Here is a 26,870-nt window from a genome sequence, read left to right as displayed (position 1 = left end):
TAATAAAATAGTTTAATTTTCAACCACACAGTTGTACAGTTATCCATGAAAGATGAAATTTCTCTTAAACCAGATGAGTTTTTAATTTTTAAAATTTAATTAATTTAAAAAATAGTTTAATCTTCATCCAGAAAATACTTTGGCTAAAGCAGGAGGCTTTTAATATCAAAAAGACAAGCTTTTAAAAAAGTGGTTGAATTTTCAACCAAAGAGTTGCATTTTTGTTAAAAAAATGAAATCTCTACTAAACCAGGTCTTCCAATAATAGTTCAATTTTCATTTAAAAAGTTTTCAATTGACTTTCAAAAACGAAAATACAAACTTTTAACAAAACAGTAGAATTTTAATGCAAAAAGTATGACTTTTCAACAAAACTGTTGAATTTTTAACGAAACAGTTGCATTTTTTTTCGGAGAAAAATGCAACCTTTCTACAAAAAAGATAAGCTTTTAAATCAAAAACACATATTTGCAGAAAAGTTGTCAACCAAAGAAGAGATCATTGGATTTATCAGAAACAAAGTAAGAATTTTAAACAAAAGGTTAATAGTCCACAAAAAAACTTGAACTAATAACCCAAAAAGACGAATTTTAGAAAAAACAATTGAATTTGGAACAAAAAATTATGTCTTTTTAAGAAATTTTTTTTATTTGCAACCGAATAATAACATTTATAACGGACAAGATAATTTTTCGTAAAGTTTTTGCGAAATTTCAAACAAACAAAATCTGCGAGTTACCGAACTAAAATTGACAAGTTTAAAAAAAACTGAATGCACACTCTTCGTTCGATGCGTTCCGTCATCCTGAAATACGCCGCGTACGTGGTTTAATGTTTACGGAACTGTCTACACTATCGCTTCAAGATTTGCAAGTCTACATCACTTAGTAGGGAGCCTCACAGAGGTCCCCCCTAAATGGTAAATACCTGTTTTTGAAAATAGCACAAGTTGGTAAAAAAATAAAGCACAAGGTCAAAAACTCTCCGGAGAAACCTCGTGTTTTGTAAATCAAATAGAAAATAAAATCAGATACCGTATCAATATCCGAATAAATCAGTCGATCCAGATACAAAATACAGAAGCCGTAAAAAAGAAAAGTCATAAATACAAGATGCATAAAAACTGAAAGAGTAAGGGAAGCATTTACGTATGTAGATAATGAAATTGCAATCCATAAATAACGTAAATTGATGTTAAAACAGTTGCGTGGCACGACGACGAAACGTTGAACGCTACTCTTCGTGTCGGAAATGAGCGATGAGCCTATTATACCAGCAGTCGTGCCTCCGTGCAACCGGTGCTTTATTTCGGTGCAGATTCCGCGTATATCTTTCTGAAAGGAAGAAATAAAAGGAAAGAAGGATAAAAGGATAAAAGGAGTAAAGGAAAGAGGGAAAGAAGGAAAGGAGAGGATCGAATCGGAGCAAGGCAAATGGAACGCATGGCGTGGCATGCCATGTGGTGGAAAGAGCATGGGCGGCGGGATGTTGATCTGGTTAGGTTGGTACCATACGTAATCTGCACGGCGTTGGATGGTCGTACTCTGCACGGCGTTGGATCGTCGTACTCCATTCGACCGGTCGGAAGGTGAGAGAGGTAGGCGCGCGACGACCTCGACAGGGCGTGGCGGGTCACCGGTTCTTCAGACCAGGAACGTACACTTTGCCACCAGATTATCGACTCCCTTTTCTAAAAACATATTCCTTTGCAATATTCACTTCAAACAAAGGAGGCAGTCACTGAAAATTCATTTTTACCAAAATCTGAGTCCAATACTGAAAAAAACGAGGATGGGAACCGTACCTAAATTACGTAACAGCTCAAGAGGGGGGGGGGGGGGGGGGTCGAGAAATTTTTTACCGTTCGTTACGGTAGGGGGGAGGGAGTCTTTCACTCATATGCGTAATTTTTTTAAATTCGCAAAAACTTTCTAATAAAGATAATCTTTTTAGTTATAAATTTTATTATTTGGTTGAAAATTGAACTATTTTCTTAAAGACACCTTTTGACCGAAAATTTGTCTTTTTGATTTAAAATTCATCTTTTTTAGTATAAATAATTCATCTTTCCTGGAGAAAAATAGAACTGTTTTGTTAAAAATTAAACTGTTTCCAAAAAAAAATTACTTTTTGTTTGAAATTCCTATTTTCTTTAATCGATTTTTTAAAATTAATTGAAATATTTTCGGGGGAAAATTCAATTATCTTTTTGAAAATTTGTCTTTTTGATTTATATATTCATCTGTGTTAGTAAAATTCTCATTTTTGTTGAACAAATAAAATCCATCTGATTGGTTGAAAATTTAACAATATTTTTTAAAATTTACACTGTTTGATTAAAAATTCGAAAACTTTGCAGAGAATGAACTTATTGTTTACAATTATTGTTTTGGGGTTGAAAAGTGAAGTGCAATTTTCTTTGGATAAAAATTGAACTATTTTTTTAAGGTTTTTTAAATTTATTTGTTTTAGAAGAAACTTTAACTTTCTTAAATAAAAATGCAACTGTTCGATTAAAAATTCCATTTATTTTTTAAAATCATGTGTTTTTGATTTTAAAATTCAACTGATTTAGCAGAAATTACATATTTCTTGGATAAAAATTAAACTATTTGGTTGAAAATTCAACAATTTTAGTTGAAATGTCCTAGCCTTGGGTTGAAAATTCTGCTGTTTTGTTGAAAATTGAACTTTTTTGTAGAAAATTTACTTGTCCTTTAAATTTAATATTTTTGTGTTAAAAAAGAAATAAAATCTTTCCTGGATGAAAGTTCAACTCAAAAAAACAAAATTGTCTATTTTTACTAAAAATTCATATAGTTGAGTACAAATTTTCCCTTTCTTTTGTTAAAATAAAAATTGCAACTATTTTTTAGAAAATTCAACTATTTTGTTAAAGATTTATCATTTTTGGTAGAAAAAAATTCGTCTTTTTGGATTTAAAAGTAAATTTTTTCGTAGAATCTTATTTATATTTTGGAAATTTACATTTTGTTCATAAAAACTCAACTGAAATCTTTTTTAACAGAAAATTCTACTATTTTTTCAAAAGTTATCTTCCTGTTTAGAAAATTCATCTTCTCTAGTAGAAATATCATTTTTCTTATGAGAATGCAAATTCTTGGAAAAAAATTGCTCTTCTTTACTTGAGTATTAAACTATTTTGATTACGAGATTTGGTTGAATCACTTTGTTAAGAAATAATTTTCGCTCTTAAGTATTTGCATTTTTATTTGAAAATTTATAATTTTGTTTGAAAATTCATCTCTTTGGTTGAAAGTTGAACTATTTTGTAAAAAATATTCTTTTTTAATTGATAATTCAACTACTTGGGCGAACGATGAACTAAACTGTTAAAAAAACTTTTGTTCAATGAAGACTTATGTCTGTTTGAAAATATACCTGTTTAGTGGAAAAGCTTTTTTCTGGTTTAAAAATAATTTTTTAACTAAGAATTTAACTTTTGCAGTTTTTCATGATTGATCTTTTTTAGATTGAAATACTCGTTTTTTCCTGAAAGAGTAATTTTCTTAGTTAGAACTTTCATTTTTTTTGGGCAAAGAGTGCTTAATTTTCGGGGAAAATTAGTTTTTTTACTTGTCTTTTCAAAATAAATATATCAATTTTGTAACCAAAAATAAGTTTCTGCAAAAAAATCGAAATTTCAATGCATAAAGATGGATTTTTTTTAATTCAAAATAAATGTGAACAAAATAGTTGAATTCTCTATCAAATAGTTACATTTTTATCTAAGAAGATGATATTTGTACTAAAACAGATGCATTTTTCATAAAAAATAACACGTTTTTTTAAAGTTGAAATTTCATCCAGAAAAGATTTCAGTTAATTTTTTAACACCAAAATATAATTTTTAAACAAAAAATAAATTTGCTATGAAATAATCAAATATTCAACAAAATAGAATTTTAAAAGATAAAATTTCTCTTAAAACTATTGAATTTTTAATTATAAAAAAGACAAACTTTCAAAAAACGTTGAATTTTCATGCAGATGAAAGTATGACTTTTTAACGAAATTGTCGAATTTTTAACCAAATAGTTGCATTTTTATTTAAGAAAGATGTAATTTCTGCTAAAGCAGGTGATATTTTAAATGAAAAAGACAAACTTTAAGAACAGAGGTTGAATGTTCCACCTAACAGCATTCTTATTCAAGAAAGATAACATTATTTCTAGATTAGATGAATTAAAGAATAAGATACCATTTTTATCCAAAGAATATTTTCAAACCAAAAAGAAATATTTTCAAAAAAAGTGTTGAATTTTTATCCAAAAAGATTTACAATTGATTTCTTATCACAAAAATAGGAATTTTAAACAAAAAGTTAATTTTATAGGAAACATTTTCATTTTATATCAAAAAGATCAACTTTCAGAAAAAATAGTTTTTATCCAAATAAGATTTCAGTTGAACTATCAGCAATAAAATATGAATTTAAAACAAAAAGTTAATGTTCTACATAAAGACCTGAATTTTCACCCCAAAAAGATTGATTTTCATCAAAAAAGTTGAATTTTCATCCAAAAAGGATGTCTTTTTCAGAAAATTGTTCAACCAAATAATAAAATTTATAAATAAAAAAATAATCATCTGGAGAAATTTTCTGCGAATTTGCAAAAAATACGTACATAGGTGAAGGACCCCCCCCCCCCCCCCCCCCCCCCCCCACCAACGTAAAAAAGCGTAACCCTTAAGTTGTTGCGTAATTTAAGGACGGTCCCTTACGACTCCAACCATTTAAAAAATGTAGATAGTTGTGTCTCTAAAAATGTCTTGGAATTTTTTTCTAATCTACTTTTCTTAAATTTAACGACGAAGCCTACAAATCAGCGGACGTCCAGCAATTCCTTGAAACTACTCTCGAACGTATCATTCGTTAAATATTGTCCTAAGCACAACGTAGCAAAAAACATGAGTTCCGACCACAAGGGTCGTTAACTAACTTTTACGATGCTCTTGCTTCGCTCGACGGTATGCGGTGTCGATTGTCTTACCCGCATAGACCGCACGAGTTTTTTTTATTTTAAGCATGGTACAGCCTTTAGTGCCCGACCGAGCGATGGCCTCCTGGAATCCACAAAGCGATCGATCCATCGATCCGGCAAGATTCTTCGAGTTCATGAAGAATAACTAACGCGACGTGGTTCCGACTGGATGCTCTTCCGAAGTTGTAACCGACGGCATTAGGATCCTCGGGGTCAGGAATTCGAGACCCGCAAGAACCTGGCATTTACTTTTTGAGAACTGGATGATCCCTTCTCAGACTATGCTTCAACAATCTCTTGACTTCGAAGAAGGCCCTGTGCTTTCAGAGAATTTAGAAAATCCTAGCTAACCCTAAAACTTTGCGGGCTGGAACTTTCTTAAGATTATAGATCCCTCGGATTTCGATCTACTGTGTTTCATCAGATTTAGGTACTTGGGACTAATATATTTACATTTTGGACACTCTTATATTTACATGCGTGAATTATATTATTGGGAGCGTGCACTCATTTTGAGGGATTTCTAAGAGATGGCGTTACTTGCAAGTATCGCATCAAGGAGTAGCATTGAAGATTTTAGCTTTGTCATCACCCTTAGCGTCAGAAATCTTGGGTCACACCCGGCCAATCCGTGAGTCATGGTTTGTCTGTGCAACGATTCACTTCTTGTGAAGATGCCAAAAAATGGGTTATTTCGTGGAAAGCTTTAAAAGACGAGTCATTTTTTTCGGCATGGTATCCGTATGCTGCCAAAAAGATATGAGAAAGTCGTGGCTAACAATGGAAAATACTCTGAATTATCAATTAGTAACCTCTTTTTTTAAAGAAACCCGCAATTTATTGAAAAAAATCCTTTAAAATTAATGCACGCTCCCAATATTAATATTCGAACTTTTTTTCAAATTTTCACAGATCATTGTAAAGGACCTGGTTTTAATTTTAGCGCTACTAGCACACAGTCAAGTACAGCGGTGAAGTACTTCTTTTTATAAGCATAACAAAGATAGTGTGCGATGGTTGCGTATTATTTTCTTTTATGGCTGGGAGAAACTATTGAAAGTGGAAAATAAAAAAATCTACTGCGAAGACTCCCAGGCTATCAAAAATGTTTTATTAAATATATTTCCTGATAAAAACTGAATTTTTCGAGATCAATCTGACCTCATCATCAGATCTTACTTATTACTAGTTAGAAGATTTGTCGACAAATAAATGGATTTTGATAAAGAATGTTTGTGAACCAAAAGGAGCTAACCCTTAGTTGAAAATAAAACGACCTGGTTTTAAAGTTGAAATACTTTTTTAAAAATTATAATATTTTTTGTCTTTTTCTTTCTTTCTTGAAATTTCAACTTTTTGGATGAGAGTCCTAAAATTTAATTGAAAATTCGTGTTTTTTAGTAGTATATGAATCTTTTTCATTTTAAAATTCAACTTTTTATGTTGAAAATTCAACTTTCTGGTTGCGAATTCTTATACTTCGTTAAAAATTCGTTTTTTTTTGCCCAAGATTAATCTTTATGTTTAAAAATGTTTCTTTTTCATTACAAATTAAACAAGTAGGTTTTTAAAGTTAAAACACTATCTAAAAAATTAGACAATTTCGTTCTTTTTCTTTCTTTTTTAAAAATTAAACTTCTTTTTTTAGATTTCTTGAATTTTATTGAAAATTCGTTTTTTGATTGTAAATTAATGTTTTTATTTATAAATTCACTTTTTTGAGTTAAAAGTTTAAATTTTTGGTTGATCATTCCTTAGTTTTCTTAAAAATAAGTTTTTTTCTGAAGAAAATTAATCTTATTGTTTAAAAATGCATCCTATATATTATTAAAAATTTGTCTCTAATGGTAGTTAATTAATCTTTTTGTTTATAAATTCACCTTCTCAGTTGAAAATTGAACTATTTTTTTGAGAATTCTTGAACTTCGCTAAAAAAAAAATTTTTTTCGGTGCAAGACTTATTTTTATGATTAAAAATTCATATATTTCTTTAAACGTTTAACAAGTAGGTTTTAAAGTTGAACTACTATCTTAAAGAAGAAACAAGGTTTGTCTTATTCTTTCTTTCTTAAAAATTCTTTTTTTGGTTGATAATTCTTCAATTTTATTGAAAATTCGTCTTTTTTGGTAATAAATTAATTTTTTTGCTTAGAAATTCACCTTTTTATAGTTAGAATTTCAACTTTTTGTTTGGGAGTTCTTTTATTTGGTTAAAAATGCGTTTTTTATTTTGTAGAAAATTAATATTTTTGTTTAAAAAATCCATCTTTCATGTTGAAAGGAAAAATCTTTTTAAATAATTTCACAACTAGGTTTTAAATTTTAACTAATTTTATAAAGATTTATTTTTTGGTAGGGAATTGGACTGTTTTGTTGAAAATTCTTTTTTTTTATATAAAAAAATTACTTTGGATTATTTTATTACTTTTTTTAAAATAAAAATTCAACATTTTGTTAAAATCCAACTATTTTATTAAAAATTCCTTCTTTGTTGAAAATTATCTAGTTTAGTTTAAAATTTAGGTTTTGGATCGAGAGTTCTTTTATTTTATCGTAAATTCGTCTTTCTTCTTATAAAATGAACTTTTTAAAATCAAAATTCCATATTTTTGATTTAACATGCACAGTAAAAATGTAACTGTTTTATTTATATTTCACAAATTGAGAACAATTTTATCTTTATTTCAAACAAAATAGTTATTGAGAGAGGTGAAAATATTCATAACTTAAAAGTTTTTAGTCTTAGGAACTTTTTGAACTGCGCTCGCTTCGCGCCGACAACCCGATTGGTCAATGTTAGCGCGCTGAATTTGAATTATATAAGTATTAAAATTTAATATTTATGATAAATAATGATTGGAAAACTCAATCTAAGTAATTTCTTAATCATACATTAGAATGTTGCACTAACAGATAAAAAAGTAAGGTGATTTTCATGCAAAAAACGTTATTAATTCTGACTTCAATAAAAAAAGGATTTTTTCTTTAATTAAGCATTTTAAATGTTTCAAAGTGTTAATAAATAGGTGATGAGTAAAAATAACAGAAAATTTGTCTGAATTTCAAATTCATCTGTTTAAATTATGGTTTACAATTTGTCTTTTTAATTTAAAATTCATGTATTTGATTAAAAATTCTTATTTATTTAATCGGCAGCTGGAGACAATGAGATCTTTCAAGAATCCTGTGTTATAAAGTTATATTTTAGCTGGACCCTGTTTATTCCTTATTAAATAAAACGAATACTTCAAATAAGAATTTTTCAGAATTTTCTAAAATTATATTTTGTTATTCTTAAATAATAAATAAGATAATTACTGGTGCGATTTATAAAATTAAACTACTGTAAATTCAATATCGCGTTTTTGCCAATCAGGTCTCCTTCAAGTTATTAAAAATGTATGATATAACATTAATCAGTGCAGTAATTAATTATTCTTAATTCATTTTTGGTAATTTTAATAATTTTATATTTTACCAAATTGCCGGAAATAAACAAAAATTTTATTTTAAAACTCAACAGAGACGAAATTAATCATTGGGGCAAACTAAAATTATTTATTTCTCTGAACTCAGAATTCATAACCTCTTTTTTATTAAAATCAAATTTTTTGTAGCTGTCATTCCAAAATAATATTTTAGGATTAGAAAATTTCTATTTGGGTATTTCTCAATTACTATTTATTATAAATATTAAATCTGAATATTTATGTAATTCAAAATCACCGCGAAAATAGTGACCAATCAGGTTGTCGGTGTGACGCAAGCGCAATTCAAAAAATTCACAAGATTGAGAACACTAACAAAAAGTACATCTAGTGTATGCAGACTAAGGCCCGGCCAGTGCCTACATAGGATTTTTTTTAGTTATTTTCTTTCTGTCAGGAACTAACTAGAGCCTGGCTAAAACACAAGATTAGGGCCTAACTAGATGCACATAGTTTTTTTTGCCACATGGAATAAAAAATCTAAGCAGTGTCTTAAAGGGTCCTGATAGGAATTACTATTCCAGTTGTGCTAGTGAGATTCTGACTACTACCCTAATTGAAAGGGGGACAAATGGGGCAGTTTCGACATGGGCCGTTTTCCTTTTGGAAACTGGAATGGAAGCACTTTTTCCTAAACGCTGAACGCAGGCACTCGAATTTCGTACTTACTTTTACGCTTGCGGTATGTGCCAGACTAATAATGTGTTTGAGAAAGGTATAATTGATGCAGAGCCTGGATTGCATTGCCCTCAGAGTTTGGAACTGGGTGGAGAAAATATAGGTTGTCTTCTGGTGGGTCGACCATGGCAAGCATGGTCGCCCGCGGTGCAACACGTAGATGATACATTCCTCGCAACTGCAGCTGCAGCTGCTCTCGGCACCAAAAGAAGATTCGCGGCTATTCGAGAAGTCTGACTAAATCTCAAGAACGATTTGTTAAAGACAAAGAGTGGACAACACTGGTCTTCTGTGTACCAATAAATTTGAGTATCTTCTTTTCGCGTCGCCAAATTTGTTGCGAAAGGATGTCGTCATTTAATATCCTCACTATTTCTCCTTCAGCCCATTGCGAATATGTCTATTTAATTCAATTCTAATTCAAACCTTTTTTTCGAAATTTATTTTCATTTGCATATTTTATGATACGTCTGTTCTTTAGCTATACTAGATGGTCGTAGGTTAAAGAAAACATGGAACTCAGGGAAAAGACAGAGATTATTATTGGTCATGAAATGTCAGGGATTTTGGAATAAAATCCGGCAGAAGTCTATGATTGTTATCATATTCTGAAATCAGAGATTAGGAGCTCTGGAAAAACAGTTACGAGCGGTAATATTCTGGAAGACCAAGCAGGCCCCTAGCAGCATTTGAGAGTGTAATTTAGAGCCATCAATATTTATAAATTATACTCATACTATTGAGCATAATTCATGCCTGAACTCAACCTCCAGGCACTTTTGACCTAGTCTGGGGGAACCGCCTTCAAAATTTGCGATCTATTCTTTAGGAAAAAGGAAGAACAAAAGCTCAATTTATCAAATTGTTTGTTCGACCATGCAGAAATATTGCGTTATGGATTAAATATTAAAATGGAAAGTGTGAAGAGAAAAATTGAATTCAACTAGTTTCGACAGAAAGAGAAAAACATTCCTGATAATTATGATCTGTCGTTAAAGAAAAGAAATCTGCACTTTCACGCACTGTCCTAACTCTATCTGATTGGCTTTTCCCTTGTAGTCTAATGCAAGCCGTTACTGCATTATTTGCTTCCTGCAATTTTGTAACTGATAAATCTTATAATTGAATACATTACAACTAGAGAATGCTAATTGATATTCTAGGAATACTTTTTGTTTCCTTAAACCAGGAAGAGAAAGCAACTATAGATTTATGAAAAGTTGGATGTTGAGAATATTTCAAAAAGTGCAGAGATTATGAAAAGTAAATTTAGTAAAATGTTTTCCGTCAGTTTCCATTCGTAAAGTAGAAGCATTGTGTTGCTTGTACAGATTATACATTTTAATTAATCGAGAGTATTCAAAAATGAGCGATGAGTATCTCAAAAAGTGACAAAATTATCAGAAATAAAATTGAGGAAACCATTTTCTTGAGTTTCGATTCCTACTGTGTAAGTATAGAATTGCTTGTACAGAGCATAGATTTCTAATAATCTAGGGAACTTACAGAAATAAGTTCGTAAGATGACAATGAGCAGAACGTTACATTTTCAACCTAAAAAACGAATTTTCAACTAAAATTATAAATATTTACCTTGAATACTTGAATTTTTAACCGAAAAGAAGAATTTTTATACAAGAAGATTAACCTGCAAAGAAAAAGATAATTTTCTAGGAAAAAAATCGATTTTTAACCAAATATGTGGATTGTCAATTGAAAAAGACGAATTTTCATCCAAATTGTTGAATTTTGAACAAAAAATTCAACGAAATTGAACAAAATTCAAGAGTAGTAGTATTCAAAATACCAAAAGTAGACATTAAAATTTTCAGTCGCAGAGATCAATTTTCAACCATACTGATGAATTTTCAACTGAAATGATGAACCTTTAACAGAAATAGTTTAATTTTATACCAAAAAGATGAATTTTCAACCATAAAGATTATTTTTGTACAAAAAAGGCAAATTTTTCCAAAAAGTACATACATCTTTAAAGCAATAGTTTTGTTTCTAAATAAAAAATATGAATTTTTAACCGAAAATTGTATGTTTAAATCTTTTGTTAAAAATCTAATTCCTAACAAACAAAAAAGAACGTATTTTCGGCAAAATAGTTTAATTTTCTACCTGAATGTTTATATTTTTAGTACAAAAAATAGATTTTCCACAAAGTTATTACATTATCAATCAGAAATGAGTTTTTGAATTAAAAGGATGAATTTTCAATACAATAAATTAATTTTTAACAAAAGAATCAAACTTTCAACGATTTAGTTGATTTTTTTACTAAAGAAGGATGAATTCGCAATGAACAAAACATAACGAAATTTTCTATTATAATTTAGAAAAATTGCTTCTTTAAAATACTAATTCTGCTATAAAATTTATTGGACAAAATTATTCAAACGAAATTATTAAAACAATGAAAACTTGTATTTTTCTACGATCGGAAGCATATTGCCCCTTTTTAAATTTTTAATTCTCGGTCATTTTTCTGTTTTTTGCCGGTCATTTCCCGTTCTTTCCTGGTTTCTTGGTTTAGGATAAAAATGAGGAAAATATATCAGAAAAAACACCTGTGAGAATTCATCAATAGATATATAAAAAGTAACATGGAAGAATAGAATTGCTTGTACAGAACATACACTTCTAGTTATAAAAGAGGCTTTTATAGTCGAACGAGTAAGTAGAAATGAGCAGAATTTAGTAGAAAAGGCATCAGTTAGAAAGCAAGAATATGCATATGAAAAGTAACGTGAAAAAATAAAATTGCTTGTACAGACGATACACTTCTAATAATTGAGGCATTTTTCAGTTTTGAGCGAGTAAGATAAAAATGAGCATTGATTTTTAGAAAAACTATTTGTGAGAAAGAAACAATAGATATAAGAAAAGTAATGTGGAATCATAGAATTGCTTGTACAGAGCATACACTTCTAGTGTGCTTGTACACAGCGTACATAACTAATAGTACCGCAAGCTTTCAGAAATGAGTGCTCATAATAAAAATTAGCCGAATGTATCACAAAAGACATCCGTGAGAAATTAACAATTGATATATGAAAAGCAACGTGGAAGAATAGAATTGTTTGTACAGATGATACACTTCTAATAATTAAGGGGATTTTCAATATTGAGTGAGTAAGATAGAAGTGAGCAGAATTGATCAGAAAAAGGCATCTGTGAAAAAGCAAGAATAAATATCATAAAAGTAATGTGGAACCATGGAATTGCTTGTACAGCACATACACTTCTGGTAATCAAAAGGGCTTTTAGAACTGAATGAGTAAGATAGAAATGAGCAAAATTCAGTAGAAAAGCCATCTGCAGCAAAGTAACAATAGATACAGTGGTGCGCAAAAGTTTTGGGCCACATTGTTTTTCTGATCTATTCCTTCAAAGGCGAACTCGAGTAAAAATCCATTGTTTCAAAAATTATGTATACTATTTGTACCAAACATTAAGGTAGGTAACAAGTTTTGAAAAAAAAATCCCATTGTTTTTTTCGATTATATTCCATATTGACGTGTGCAAAAGTATTGGGGCACTATGTTCAGATATCTCTAGAAGCGATGCTATGGTAACAGCTTCGATTCCTCGCGCTTTTCAATTGTTTAACCTATCAGATCAAGTCATTCTAAAGTCGAAATGCTGAGACATGTGACCCATGAGATTCAGGAAGCTCTGTTAAATCTTTCTGAACAAGGGAAGACTTCTCGTGAAATTGCTGCCTCATTGAAAATTGGTAAGAGTACTGTAAATAGATTAATTCAGAAATTCAGTACTACCCAGAGTCTACTGGACCTCCCACGATCTGGTAGACCACAGAAAACGACAATTCGTGTTGACAAGATCATCAAACGAAAATCAACAATTGATGTCAAGAAGACAGCCTCTGAAATTGCCAATGAACTCCGCGATGAAAACCTTGCCAACGTGAGTAGGAGCACTGTGGCTCGTCGTTTGAACTATATGGGACTGTTCGGACGCGTTGCTGCTGATTTTGCGAAGAAATACCAACAGTGGACTCCGGAGCAGTGGGCTAAAGTACTTTTTTCTGACGAATCGAAGTTCAATCTATTCGGAATTGATGGTAAGAAGTATGTCCGACGTCCGAAAAATACCAGATACGATTCTCGGTATCAAATTCCAACAGTCAAACACGGAGGTGGATCAGTCATGGACAAAGTTATGTATCGAGATATTATGGCAAAAAAATGTTACCATATTCTAGAAGAAAAATGCCCAAGAATTGGATTTTCCAGCAAGATAACGATCCGAGACATAAGTCGAAGCTGGTTCAGGAATTTTGGAAAGGGCGAAAAGTGAAGCTTCTGGATCATCCAGCTCAATCTCCAGACCTAAATCCGATTGAAAATTTGTGGGACACACTCGGAAGACATGTTGGAACGAAGAAACATTCGAACAAGGATGATTTATAGCGAACTTTTCAGGAAGAATGGGAAAAAATACCGAAAGACTACGTTAACGCTTAGTTGATTCAATGCCTCGACGACGTGCTGCTGTAATTACTGCTAAGGGTATGGCTACAAAGTATTAGTCAATAAGCAACGGAATAATAACTTTCTTGTTGATTTTATGAACGTTAACTAGAACCTATGGGATAAGTTTGGCCCATTATTTTTAAACACTGTCGTTACAAACAATGTGAATGGAATTGTCAACAAACTTCATTAAAAATGTGTAAATGTTGTAGTTTTGTAGTTCAATAAAATACTGAAATTTTGTATATATTCAATTTTTCTCAACTGCTTTTATTCACCAGTATAGTCAAAAATGTGTTTGGCCCAAAACTTTTGCGCATCACTGTATATGAAAAGTCATGTGAAGCAATAGAATTGCTTGTACAGAACATACACTTCTAATGATCGAATGAGCAGAATTTAACTCAAAAGTTATCTGTGAGAAAGCAACAATAGATATATGAAAAGTAATGTGAAAGCTAAGAATTGCTTGGGCAGAACATTAATTTCTTATAATTCGGGGGGGGGGGGAGGTTGCAGAAATGAGTAAGATCGAAATGAGCTGATTCTAGCAGAAAAGCCATCTGTGGCAAGAGTCGAGAGAAGAGATTTAAGATGGAAATAACATGTTTAAGGCGGTCGTTGGGGTTTTCGATCTCTAAGATCGGGGATCGAGATCAAGCCAGGATGGAGGAACGCGTGCTGAGGAGACCGGTTAGCCTAGCGCTCGTTGCGTGCTCGAGTCGCATTACAGTCTGAATATTTCATTCATAAAATGCTGGTCGTATTCCACGAACGATATAGCGTACCTGGAGTACACGTGCACACTCTCCGTACATACCTTGGTTGGTTGCAATTACGTCCCACCGCGATACGACCTCGAAGCTGTGAATGAATCGCTTTTCCGTTATTGCTGAGATCCTTTTTTTATAAAATTAAACCCCAGTCCTAGACTTATTATTATTATTACTCGGATCGCGCGCGCTCGCCCATGACTCGTACCCAAAAAAATATACAATTTGTAAAAGTTCCACTTCTCCCCGTTGGGACATTAAAAATTTTAACCACCCGTGTGGAAATAACCACATTTGGCCCTATTACAAGTCGGGCACTAATCGGGGGCTAGTCGGGTTATTAATTTTGACAAAGTACCCAGTCGGGGACTAATCGGGGACTAGTTGGGCTTTTTGTTGTCAAAATTACAGTTGGGACTTGGTCGGTGGTTGGTCAAGGGCTAGTCGGGGCTTTTGGTCACTAATGATTTTTTTTATCCTAAATCACTTAGAATATATTAAACAATAATTTCACACCGTTTTTTGGAAAAAATATTTATTAAAGTTAAATTCACCTTAAATATACTTAATAAATAATTATGAAGTTAATAATTTTGTGCGAAAATCAACTTTTTTAAAAAAAAACAACTATCAAAATCTTCAAAAAGACGTAATCTTATTTTTTGTAGCATTTTTTAGAAAACTGCGAATTCCTAGGAACATTTATAAATACCTTTATATGGAATTTTAAGAAAATCCATATTGGAAAAGATACATATAGATGTAGGTGAAAAGTCTGCCGAAAGTCATGAGACTCTAAATTTGTACAGATGCTTATTTTTAAATTGATCTGAAAGGTTTGCCATATGTAAATAAAGTTTAATCCTTCATGTAGTTGAAATTAGAAACAGAAAAAGTTTTTGATTAATCAGTGACGAGGAGTATACTAGTAGTAAACTATTAGGGATGGTACAGTTCAGATTTCGCTACCGCCTTCATTTCAATCTTGCGGTTTTGGACTGGTAGCTTTAAAGAAAATCCGCAAGGGCGCGGCGTGCCACCTCTCGCGCAACAGAAATGACGCGTCGAGTGTTTAAGACAGCAGTCCACACGTAACGAAGCACATTTAATTGGAGCAGAGACTACCGTGACCAACATGGCGGTTCCTTCAGAGCGAAGCTCTTCCACAAATTTTGGGAAGTTTGGTTAATATTCCACGCGGATGTATTATCATATGACCCCTACTAGTACCCGATCAGGCCCCGACTAGGATAAGTCGGGGCACCTGGCTAGCCCCTAACTAATCTACCGTGATGCTACTGGTCGGGGGCTAGTCAGATGACCCGACTAGCCCCTGACTTTAAGTGGGGTCGAACGGTCGGGAACCAGACTAATTCCCAAGTTGAAGTTCTACACGGGAAATGCATGATTTCTGCTCATGTTGAGAAATTTTTCAAAGTCTATTTTTATTTTAAAATGAATTAAGTAAATTTTATAAATTTGAAAATTACTAATAGCTTAGACAATTTTGAATACTTTGGACTATTTTGAGACATTTAAATTATGGTTATCGTCTAATTTTAACTTAGCACATCTTAAATTGAATAACTATAAATTATAAATAAAAATATACAAACATTAAGCATTAAAAATTTAAGAACATTTGAGAAAGTACCTTAAATAATCTTAAATTATGAAAGCTAATTAAAAATGGTTCCCTTAGTTGAATATTAATTTGTGAAGGTCTGGAGATTCGAACCTGTTTCATTTGCGAATTATGTACCAGTAATTGCGTGTCTTCACATCGACAAAATATTTCCATCTCTGATGAATGAAGACTTATATTCATCTCTCATTCATATTTATTCGCCCCGTTAATCGAACAAGTAAAGTACACCTAAATGTAAAAAAAAATTTGAAAAGAGTCACGAGGAATGTAGCTTAAGGATTATTCATCATTTATCTTTCTTGTAACTTGAATTATTTCTAACTAAAGTTAAAGGAGGAAATGAAATTTTCACAAATGAGGAATAGTATAATAGAAAATATATACAAGATGAAAAAATGGTTTTTTATTTATTCAATTAAAAAGATTTTAACTAAATTTTATTAATTAAAGTAAATTCATGTTCATTGTAGTTGAAAGAGTAGAAATAAAAATTTCTTTGTTTCGAAATTGTTTAAATCGCCTAAAAATGCATTGGAATCTCTTAAAATACCCTAAAAGATTTCGAAATTTTTTAGGTTCCTATAAACTATGCAATTAAAAAAATCTAAGCGTCTTTTAAAATGTAATAAAATATTTTAAATCTTTTGATGTCGTTTGGAATCCTTTGAAACATTTTAAAGCTCTTGAAAGTTCCTGCAAATATTTTACAAAAACCTAAAGTATTTAGATTTCTTTAAAATCTCATTTAATGATTGAAATCTGTTAATAATTTCCTTGTAATCTTTCAAAATAACCTAAAATATTTTAAATGCTTTTAAATATTTTTAAATTTGGTGATGATCTTAAAACTGCCAAGGAATTAGGAAGAATACTTTAAAATACTTTAAATCCTATCATTATTTTGTCAACTGATCGTAAGGATCAATTAAATAGACTCTGAAAATAAAAATAATAAAAAGCCATTGATCTCTTGAGGATTCAAACGATTTTGTTGGAAGTTAATGTTTTTTCGTTGAATTCAACTATATTTGTTATAAAATTAAAATCCTTTTTGTTGAAATATCAAATATAACGCTCTTCTTTTGAAATTCATCCTTTTTGGTTAAAATTGGAACTACTTTGTTAAAAATTAATTTATTTGGTTGATGACTCATCATTTTAGTTGAAAAAAGATTTTATTCTTCAAAATTTAATTGTTCAGTTGACAATTATGTTTTCTAGTAAAAAACTATTGTAACTGAAAATTCAACTCATACATGTTTAGTAAAAAAATATTTGATTAAGATGAAAATTAAAATATCTGATTTAAAATTCCTGTATTTTATTGAAAATTCAAATTTGTTGGAGAATATTTAAGCTTCTTGGTGACTAATTTATTTTTTGTGCTAAAAATTTCTTTAAAAATTCAAATCTTTGGTTGAAAATTTATGTACTTCGTGAGAAATTTGTCCATTTATGTAAAAAATTCATCTTATTGGTTAATTATGGATATTTTTGGGTAAAAATTTGTTGTGTCTTAGTTAGAATTAATTTAATTTTTTTTTAAATTTATTTTAGTTGAAACTTCACATTTTTGATTAACAATTAATTTCTGTGCTTGAAAATTAAACTATTTTGTTGAAAATTCGTTTCTTTTTTGGTTGGAATTTTCGTTTATTAACTGAAAATTTAAGTATTCTATTGTTGTAGAGATTCTATCTTTTAAGTTGAAAATTGACTGTAACTATTTAATTTGTTGTGGAAAATTTACCTTTTTTGAGTAAAATATTATAATATATTTAGTAAAAGCTTAAAACTCATATTCTGGATTGAAAATTCATAACTTTGATTAAAAATACATATCTTTGGTTGAAAATTCGTTCCTTTTGAGTTTAAAATTAATTTTTTTAACTCGTGGTTTAAAATTCACTTATTTAACTGCAAATTGTACTATTCAATTTTTGGTTTGTAAATTCATCTGTTTTAATTATAAAATTGTTATATCTTATTGAACCTGCATATTTGTTGGTAGAAAATTCATCTTTTGGGTTTCAAATTGAATTATTTTGTTAAGAATTCCTTTTTTAGGCTAAGAGTTGATTTTTTTAACTAAAAATTAAAATCGTCATTCATGGTAAAAAACTAATTTTTCGAGATAAAAAAACTTTAAAAAATAATTTATTTCTCAGGTTCAAAATGTATTTTTTTTTTAATTTTAAAAACTCAGCTAAAAAGTAGCTAAAAAGTAGCAACCCGGAATAAGGCATTATTTAATGCGACTAATGTGTTTTCTATTACTTTCACATATTTTACCATTTAAATTAAGCGCCCTTTCCGATTTGAAACGATTCAAGCGTTACATATTCCCGCGAAAATTAAATAACTTAAATAATATTTATAAAGATAAAAAATACGATTTTTAAATCGTAATTCAAAGTTCATAAAAACGCGCATTAAATTCTCAAAGTACATAAAGGTTGAGCATATTCTCATGCCCGTAAGAATTTCTCCAAGCACTTGAACTCTTTAGAACATTATACCCATATAATCATATAGTTTACAATTAACGAAATAAATTTTTTCAGAACTTTCGAGAGAACCGGATTGACGGAGCGGCGCTTCCCTTATTGTCCGAAGAGCACCTGACGGGCCCAATGGGACTGAAATTAGGACCTGCACTAAAATTAAGGGCATTGTTGGCTAGAAAGTTAGGAGCGTGTACAGTCTGTCTGCACTGTGCCCACTGCCACAAGACGCCACTTCCGGCGCTAACCGCTGCAGCAGCAGCAGCAGCCGCAGCGGCGACTCAGACAACCGGAAGGCGACCCAGCAGTACCGGAAACTGACATACAATGGCGGAGACTCCAACTGGGCAAAAATCAACAGACCCGAATCGAGCTCTCAGGATAGAACGACGCTTTTCACGACCACTTCGAAAACCGGAAGTCATCTTCAAGAAGCCGATAAAGCAGTGACTTTTGCTTTATCCTGTGATTACGTCATCTCGACCAGTAATCTATTTATTATTACTGGGAAGAGGAGACTCCGCCTGATCATAACCATCAGTACCTAAATCCTGATTTCTAATTATTACTGTCACAGTTTCAGGACTTCTTATCCTTTGTAAATTGCCGTTTCAAATTGTGAGAAAGCACAATTTAGGCTATAGACGAAGTTTTATTAGTCAAGTTTACTTCGTTTTAGACGCGAGGGAAATTTCTTAAATTTTTGGTATCATTTTCGTTGAGTCTAAATCGAGTTGAATTTGAAGAATGAACATTAATGTAATATGGTACTTAAGAGTGGGTCCTTTAGACCAAGTTTTGGATTATTTACCGCGTGACGAACGTACGAATAATTCAGTGAGACAGATTATTAAGGTTTAAATTTTCAAGTTCTGTGATTTTTTCTTAGTATAGGCATTCACTATTAACCATAATTCCTTCAGAAATATCTATTTTATATAATACTATTGAACTCTTTTATCCCTTTTTTATTTTCTTGAATCTTTTTTAACTCATGTGATCTGCAGCGCTTGAGAAAACTATTTTAAACAAATTACGAACAAATTTTTGTGTTCTTATAATAATTAAAAGAGTCAAACAGAAAGCTTTATAGTAAACCGTGAGAAATCATTTCATAACTTACAAAATAATTTTTCTCGTTTAAAACTTCATTAAAGTACTATTTTCTTAAATAATTTATTTCATTCAATATTGCATACATCACTTCCGAATACTCAGAGCATATGGAACGATTTTGTCACATTTCATATAAAAAATACTCACGTGCGTCACGCGGGAATCACGTAGAATAATTGATCATTACTCTTGGTTACCTGAAATTAAAGTCCTGTCCTTTGATGGGAAACAAAACTTAGGAATGAATGCAAAAAAAAACGTCTGAATGTTCGCGCGTATGAGAAAGAATGCGAAAACGTATCTAAATTAGAAAGACCCATGTGCAATAAACAATAACGCGTTTGTAACTCGAATACTGTTTTAACTACTTGTATAATATAACATACGTATTTGCTCAAGTCATTGTTTCTTTTACATATTTTAACGAAGTTTTTATATGGATGACTATAACGATAAATATAAATAAATTATATTTTTGCTAACCGGCTCTACACGCAAAATTTATATGTATCAAAATATGCGATGTGAATGTAAAAAATAACAAAACTGAACAATAATAATCGGAGAGAATGAAAACAATCAGCAGAAAATTGCGGCTCATCGATTTATCGATTTCTGTCTGCTATCATATGCATTGTTTTGTATATTGTACACTTTATTATCTCCATCTGTAACGATTTATTTATTTAGAATTATAAGCGTTGCCTTATTGTATTCGTAACGAATTAAGACGTAATAAGCGAAACCCTATTGGAAATTTCGACATCGAAAATGACGTAGATTACGACGTGACTTAAAAAAATGTCAAATAGTTTTTTTTAACGATCTTTGATTTTACAGAAATGTCAAGAGACCTATAATTATAAAATTCATAAACATAATCCTCAAACCTTGAACTCGAGAATGTTCAACACTCCAATCGACATTTCAAATCACGGCAACCATATTCCTTCCTTTGCTCCTGTTTCTGGTTCCTCAAAGGAAAAAAAATCTGACCGCCATCATTGAAAAAGAAAATAGATGAAGGAAAGAAAAATGCAAAAGAGCATAGATGGGAATTAAAGGCTGGTTATCCCAGTGGGGAAAAAATGAAGGCTGTCCTAGAGACGTCTCCGGGAAATCTTAAAACTATGAATGCGGCAGTCTCAAACGATTTCGCATTCAGAGTGCTAAGATTTCTTTGAGATTGCAAGGAGTGTCAAGATTTCCAGAATTTTTCCAGAAAGATTTCTAAGATCTCTAGGAGTTCCGAGAGTTCCTCAAGAAGTTCTCCTAAAACTTTCAGCGCGGCAATCAGAGATTTCTCAGTGGATATCCCCTCGTTTTTGGAATCTTAGGGATGTTATTCAAACGCCTTTAGTACGTTCTTAAGTACGAAACATGTCCTGAGAACGCCCGATGTCTTTAAGACGTCCTTAGAACATCCTTAGGACATTGGACATCCTAGGAACGTCACAAGGACTTTCTTGGGTTGTTCATCGTTTTGTGCCCACTGGGATGTTTAATCTCTCGTACACAAAAAAGAAACTGACAGTACCAAAATGTTGCGGGTAGTTGTTTAATTAGGGTGAACGCGAAGTGGGTACCCCAAACTCAGGTAAACTATTAACCTCCTTGAGCGATAATCCGTAACGCTTTGTACCCCCAGTTTTTTTTTACATATGATGTCGGATGAGTATCGTTTTGCATCCAAACTAAATTCTTATTTGTCACAAGTTCCACTCAAAGAAAAAGTTTTCTTGAAACAAAAGCGTTGTCCCTGTGCCTGTTTAGTTTCGAATCACGTGAAAATATATTTTGCACTAACCGAATTCATTGTTGCAAGATTACGCGAAGTTTGTCGCAAAAGGATAATGTTTGCTGCAAAAATATTGTTTTTGAGACAAATTAAAATCCTCTTAATCTTAAGTTTAAGAGGAAATTTCATTTCTATTAAGAAAAATTCTTTTGACACAAGATACAATTTCTCTGTGTCCCTCGAAATTCGTATAAATTTCTATTTGGAACAATTTAAATATTGAATTAACTGCACTTCTAAGAAATCTCGTATACCCGAACCCCAAAGATACAAGCTTCAAAGATACGAGTGATCCAGAGATCCGAGCGTCCCGTCTCCAAAGAAGCGAGCAGAATTTTCTCCTCTCTACTCCTTCCCTATTCGAGATTCAGGCGCACGCAAGTGCGCGCTGCCTTGAATTCAGCGTGCGCATGCTCCTAGTAGGCCTGTGTGCGTTTTCACGCATTGCTCCCGAAATCCAAGCATCGCAGGAGTTGGAGTCCCTTTCAAGGTCGTATCTTTGAAGTTCCAGATCTCCGAACTTCTCTTATCTTTGGAATTTGAATGTATTTCAACTTGAATAATATCGAAATTAAGTGTCAATTTTGCAGAAAACTGAATGATTAGCCACGTTTATAACTTTGATCTTTGAGTTCACATTTTTTTTTGACGAACTTTATTCACGAAATTAGTGATACTTTTTGACATAATAATTAGAATTTCTACACAACATTTTTTACTAAGTCACAACGTCGTATACTACGTCGTAATCTAATTCGGAAACGTTTTATTATCCCAATCTCCGACGTAGTTTTCCACGAACTTTACAGCGTCGGAATGTTCAAAGAGTGAGAACAAAAACAATGTTATTCGTACTGAAAAAATATGAAGAGTGCGCTAGAGAGAGATAGAGTGACAAATATCAGTTCGTAAGACGAGCAGTATTTTTAGATTTACATTAGCCTGAATTTACTGCGGACTATAAGTATAAATAAACACGTTTATGCTAAAAGAAACCAGAAATAAATATGAGCAACTGGTCCTTAGGAAACAGTCTAAATTTAATGAATCTAGAAGGAAGGCTAATTTTTAATTGAAATTGTAATTTTATTTTGAGATTTTTACAAAAGTCACTTGTGCAATTACGAAAACGTCCAGTGAATTTTGGAGATTGTGTCCGGAAAACTAAACGCTAGCGGCTTTTACTTAAACTGTACCACTGTACATACTGCTTAGGCATTTATTTATATCGAGCTTCTAAGAGAAGTGATTGTAGTATTTTATTTAGCATCTTAGGCGAGAGATCATAACGTGTACCGTCGCATTCTTGGAAGCCTCGGTTTTGCGCTTTCGTTCGAAAAAAACTGTGAGAACAAGAAGTTTGTAGAAAAGAAATACGAAACAGAGAACGCATGTGAAAATGAAGAAAAAGAGCGTTACGGCTATTTTGTGATACTTCAGTTTCCACTATTTTCCTTTTAGACACTTTCATAATATCTTCCTTTTTCTTCCCTTTCCTGTCCTTCACTTCCCCTTGCGTTTTCTATCACAATGTCTTTTTTTTTTTAGAACAGACCCAACTTCGCCAATCTGTCTTGTATAATTTTATGATTAACGATCATATTATGTATAGTAGAAATTAACGGTGAAAAGAGAAAAAAACAGTACATTGTTTCTGTTAAAATAAATTTGTTGAAAAATATATTCTGCTTATTTACTTTCATCATCCTTTTCAGAACTAGAACGCGTTTTTTGTTGTCACGAATGTGAATCATAAAAATTATAGAATTCTAAATTCTAAAACTTAAAACTTCGATTACTTTAGTAGTACACCTATGCTGGTTCAGTAACTTTCGAATTTAATGAGAGTAGCCATCATATAAAAAGTGTTAGAAAAAAAACGATTTTGAATTAGTGACAATTTTATATATCGAAATTTGGAAAACTGCATTGCATTCCAGACACCTTAAGCCTTAGTAAATTTGTCCAGATTTTTTAAGACGTCCAGCTCGTTTAGAGTAACCTCGAAATTCGAGGACTGAAAAAGTGCCTTCAAAACCTTGTTTTTCGGCAGATTTTACATCAGCAATATCGTAAACATTTTTTTAGAACAGGAATAAACATATTGTTCAATTCCTAGTGGGCAAAAAGTTAGGCAACGTCTTTACGACATCGTTACGACATCTTTGAGACAACTTTACGACATCCTAGTTCCATGTCGTTAAGGTGTCTTCACGATATCCTAAATAAGTCGTATGAACTGACGATGTCTACGATATCACAAAGACACCGAAACGTAACTTAACGATGTCGTAATCATGTCGTAAAGACGTAGCCAAATTTTATGCCCACTGGGTGGGTTTGAGAGACTTTAAGCCTTCACGTGTATCTGGCTAAAATCTTCTGAGATTTTGTTTGTAGCGAGCTACAAACGATCACAGTGAGGGTCGCGTACTTTTGACGTAAATAGAATTTAATTTATATATTTCTCATTCTATTTCTTTCTTTTTTTTTGGTCTCGAGTGGAAATCATTAAAATTACAGAATTAGAAATTGTAAAACTTAAAACTGGGATAACTTTGGTAGGACACCTATGCCAGTTCTGAAACAGCTACGTAGTTCCAGGTACCCCAGACAGATGGTGCCACCAGCCAATTCCAAGTATTGGGAGCAGAATTCGTCCATGACCAAGTCGGCAAGGTGGGTACCTGATTTACTACGGAGTGAACTACAAGATTTTTTGTGTAGATGGCGCTAGTGGGATCGAAGGATTCCCCTAAGTTCTCGAAACTTTTAGAAACATTTTTGGCGGGGCCTCTTTGGTCGGTAAAACAGGCACAAACTTTACCGAATTTATCATGGTTGTGTGTCAGTGATCTATATTACCGACCGAGATATTTGCGCTTGCTTAAAACTGGCCGGTGGCGTCATCTCTCGTGGATAGCAGGAACTGCGGAACTGTTCCCGAACCGGCATGGGTCAAAAATATTATAAACGTAGATGCGGTACGGGGCGTCGGAGTAGGGAATTATATATATATAGGACATCACATTTTCTGCCCTATCGAGGTGCTGCCCTCATCGTACTACGAAGTCGAATTCTTGTTTTCTCATTCTTCGTAAAATATGACGGTAAAGCAGTAGAAAATTTTTTTGAGGTTAGAAAAGTTTGACACGTATGTATCACTGAATATTTTCAGATCTGCAGCTTGATCCAATTTTTCGGTACAGTATTTTTTTAATTATAAAAAAAATGTTCTCGAAAAATCATATTTTTAATTTTAAAAAAAGTATTTTAGAAAGACATTTCAAGATAAACAAGTGCTGAAAGCATTTTTCTTTGACAATTTTTTTTCAATAGAAATAATCAAATATTTATACCAAAGAAACAACTTTTTCAATGTTTGAAGTATTTAAACCTTATTGTTTAAATTTAAAATAGTAATTAAAACAAAATATATTTCTGGAAAAGATATTTTGGTTGAAAATGTATATAGTATTTTTAAAACACAAAAGTTCCTCTGAAAAATCGAAATGTTAATTAAAAAACACGTGTTTTTATATATTAATTTGTCGGTAACATTTTTTGTATAATTTTAATTTTAAATTCAAACAATAATTTTTAACACTTTAAATATTAAACAAAAATTTATTTGATAACAATATTTTATTATCGTAGTTTTAATAAATAATTAATATTGATTAAGAAACAATTTTATTTGGGAAGTCTTATTATTTGGGAATTTTCAAATTCGTTAATATTATAAACTGTTCAGGAATTTTATTAGTTTTGGAATTGTATTTTTTTGGGACAGAGAGTTTTACCGAGTCGGGAATTTTATTTTTCGGAATATTTCAGCCGTCCCCATAGAATTACAGAAAATTTGCTCTAATTATAATTTCGGCACTCGATCTTGTTGATTTTTTCCTACAGTATTATTAAAAAGAAATGTGTATGGAAATTTTTGATATCACGAAGTTTAAAAATTAAAAAACAGAAGCAGAAAATTTAAAAACTAATTTAAGAACTATTTATACTCTTTTAAAATACCAATACAATTTACATATTTTTAAGTCTTCAGTTTAAGAACTTGAATTTTAACGTTAAAATTGCTTCATTTTCAGAATACAGCCTTATTTTTTGAATTTTCAGAATATTTCGAAACTTTTCGAAATTGTTAAAAGGCGAAAAAGTTTGAATTTAAAATTTAAAAATGCGAAAATACACCATTTTCCATGTTCATTTGCAATCCAGCGAGTCACTATCTTTCGCTTTTTTTGAAAGTCGATCCTTTGCTTTCAGTTTTCTTTTTAAACTATACCTTGAATTCAATGCATTTCAAATTAAATTTTTGCAGCTTCATTTAGGTTGAATTATACAAAGGTTTTTTGTTTCATATATAAATTAACTAAAACATTTTATTGGTTTTTCACGAGTGTAATTTATAACTCTAAAATGGAATAATTGTAGCTCAAACATAAAAAAGTATAGACTAATTTCATATTTAAAGAGATTCTATCACATATATTGAACTATTAAAACCTCTGACCTTTTTTAAGGGTTTTGACAACTCTTTTAAAAACGTTTTTTTAACAATTTTGGTTGTTATTATTATTATTACACGATTGAGCCATTTCCCTTTCAGAGTAGGCGTGACTCACTCGGTAGAGAAAAGAAGTAGTGTGTGGAAGGGATAGAGATTTTTCAGATTGATCGAGAATTCTCGTGCTATTTAAGTAAATAACACGTTCGTTCCACAACACTGCTCCGACCCAGGTTGCTGATCAATCTCTCTAGCAATCTTCCCAAGCGAGGAATCTCACGAAGTCGTTATATAAGGTTCCCCACTTGGGTCCATTAGTGGCCAAGGTCTTTTGTTTCAGGCGTCATTCACTCTACTGACACTCTTTTTATTAACTATTTGCCGTTATCCTTTCCTGTCCTGGCATACTTCTCTAGCTTCTTTTATGTCCATGCATTTTTTCATGCAGGCTCTCGTGTTTTTCTTAATAAAAGAATATGTGCTATTTAGTCTCCAGAACAGAAATGACTCAAGGTCATTTTTGTTCAAAAAGCTTGTTCCCGAATAAATTAACTCTTATTTTTTCCGATTTCGTTCTGTCACTCAGGGTAATTTTCTGTGAAAAATATTGATTTACAAAGATTACACAGGGCAACAATTCTCAGAACCAGAGACCAGACCTACTATACCCGAAGGTTTTTGCTGCGCTGAATCCGAATCTGACCTCAGAAAAATTCCATAACCTGAGACCCCCATAACCCGATTTCCTCTACCCCCAAACCCGGTTACGTGCGTATCATTGAGCTTAAACCCCTACAATCCAATTTCCTTAACCCCCGATCCTTGTTACCTA

At 31.7% G+C, this 26,870-nt stretch overlaps 1 protein-coding gene across 1 annotated transcript in view; it reads left to right on the top strand.

Annotated features, from left to right (window-relative positions):
• Window positions 1–23,187, top strand: part of LOC117174680 — a 183,023-nt gene extending 159,836 nt beyond the window's left edge. The window contains exon 6 of the mRNA XM_033363978.1: window positions 18,663–23,187. Within this exon, the coding sequence (XP_033219869.1) occupies window positions 18,663–18,923 (261 nt within the window). The 3' untranslated portion in view covers window positions 18,924–23,187. The remainder of the gene's footprint in view (window positions 1–18,662) is intronic.
• Window positions 23,188–26,870: the final 3,683 nt, after the last annotated feature.

The sequence above is a fragment of the Belonocnema kinseyi genome, chromosome 6, assembly GCF_010883055.1.
Source record: "Belonocnema kinseyi isolate 2016_QV_RU_SX_M_011 chromosome 6, B_treatae_v1, whole genome shotgun sequence".
Lineage (NCBI taxonomy): Eukaryota > Metazoa > Arthropoda > Insecta > Hymenoptera > Cynipidae > Belonocnema > Belonocnema kinseyi.
This window is presented reverse-complemented; position numbering and strand designations above follow the sequence as displayed.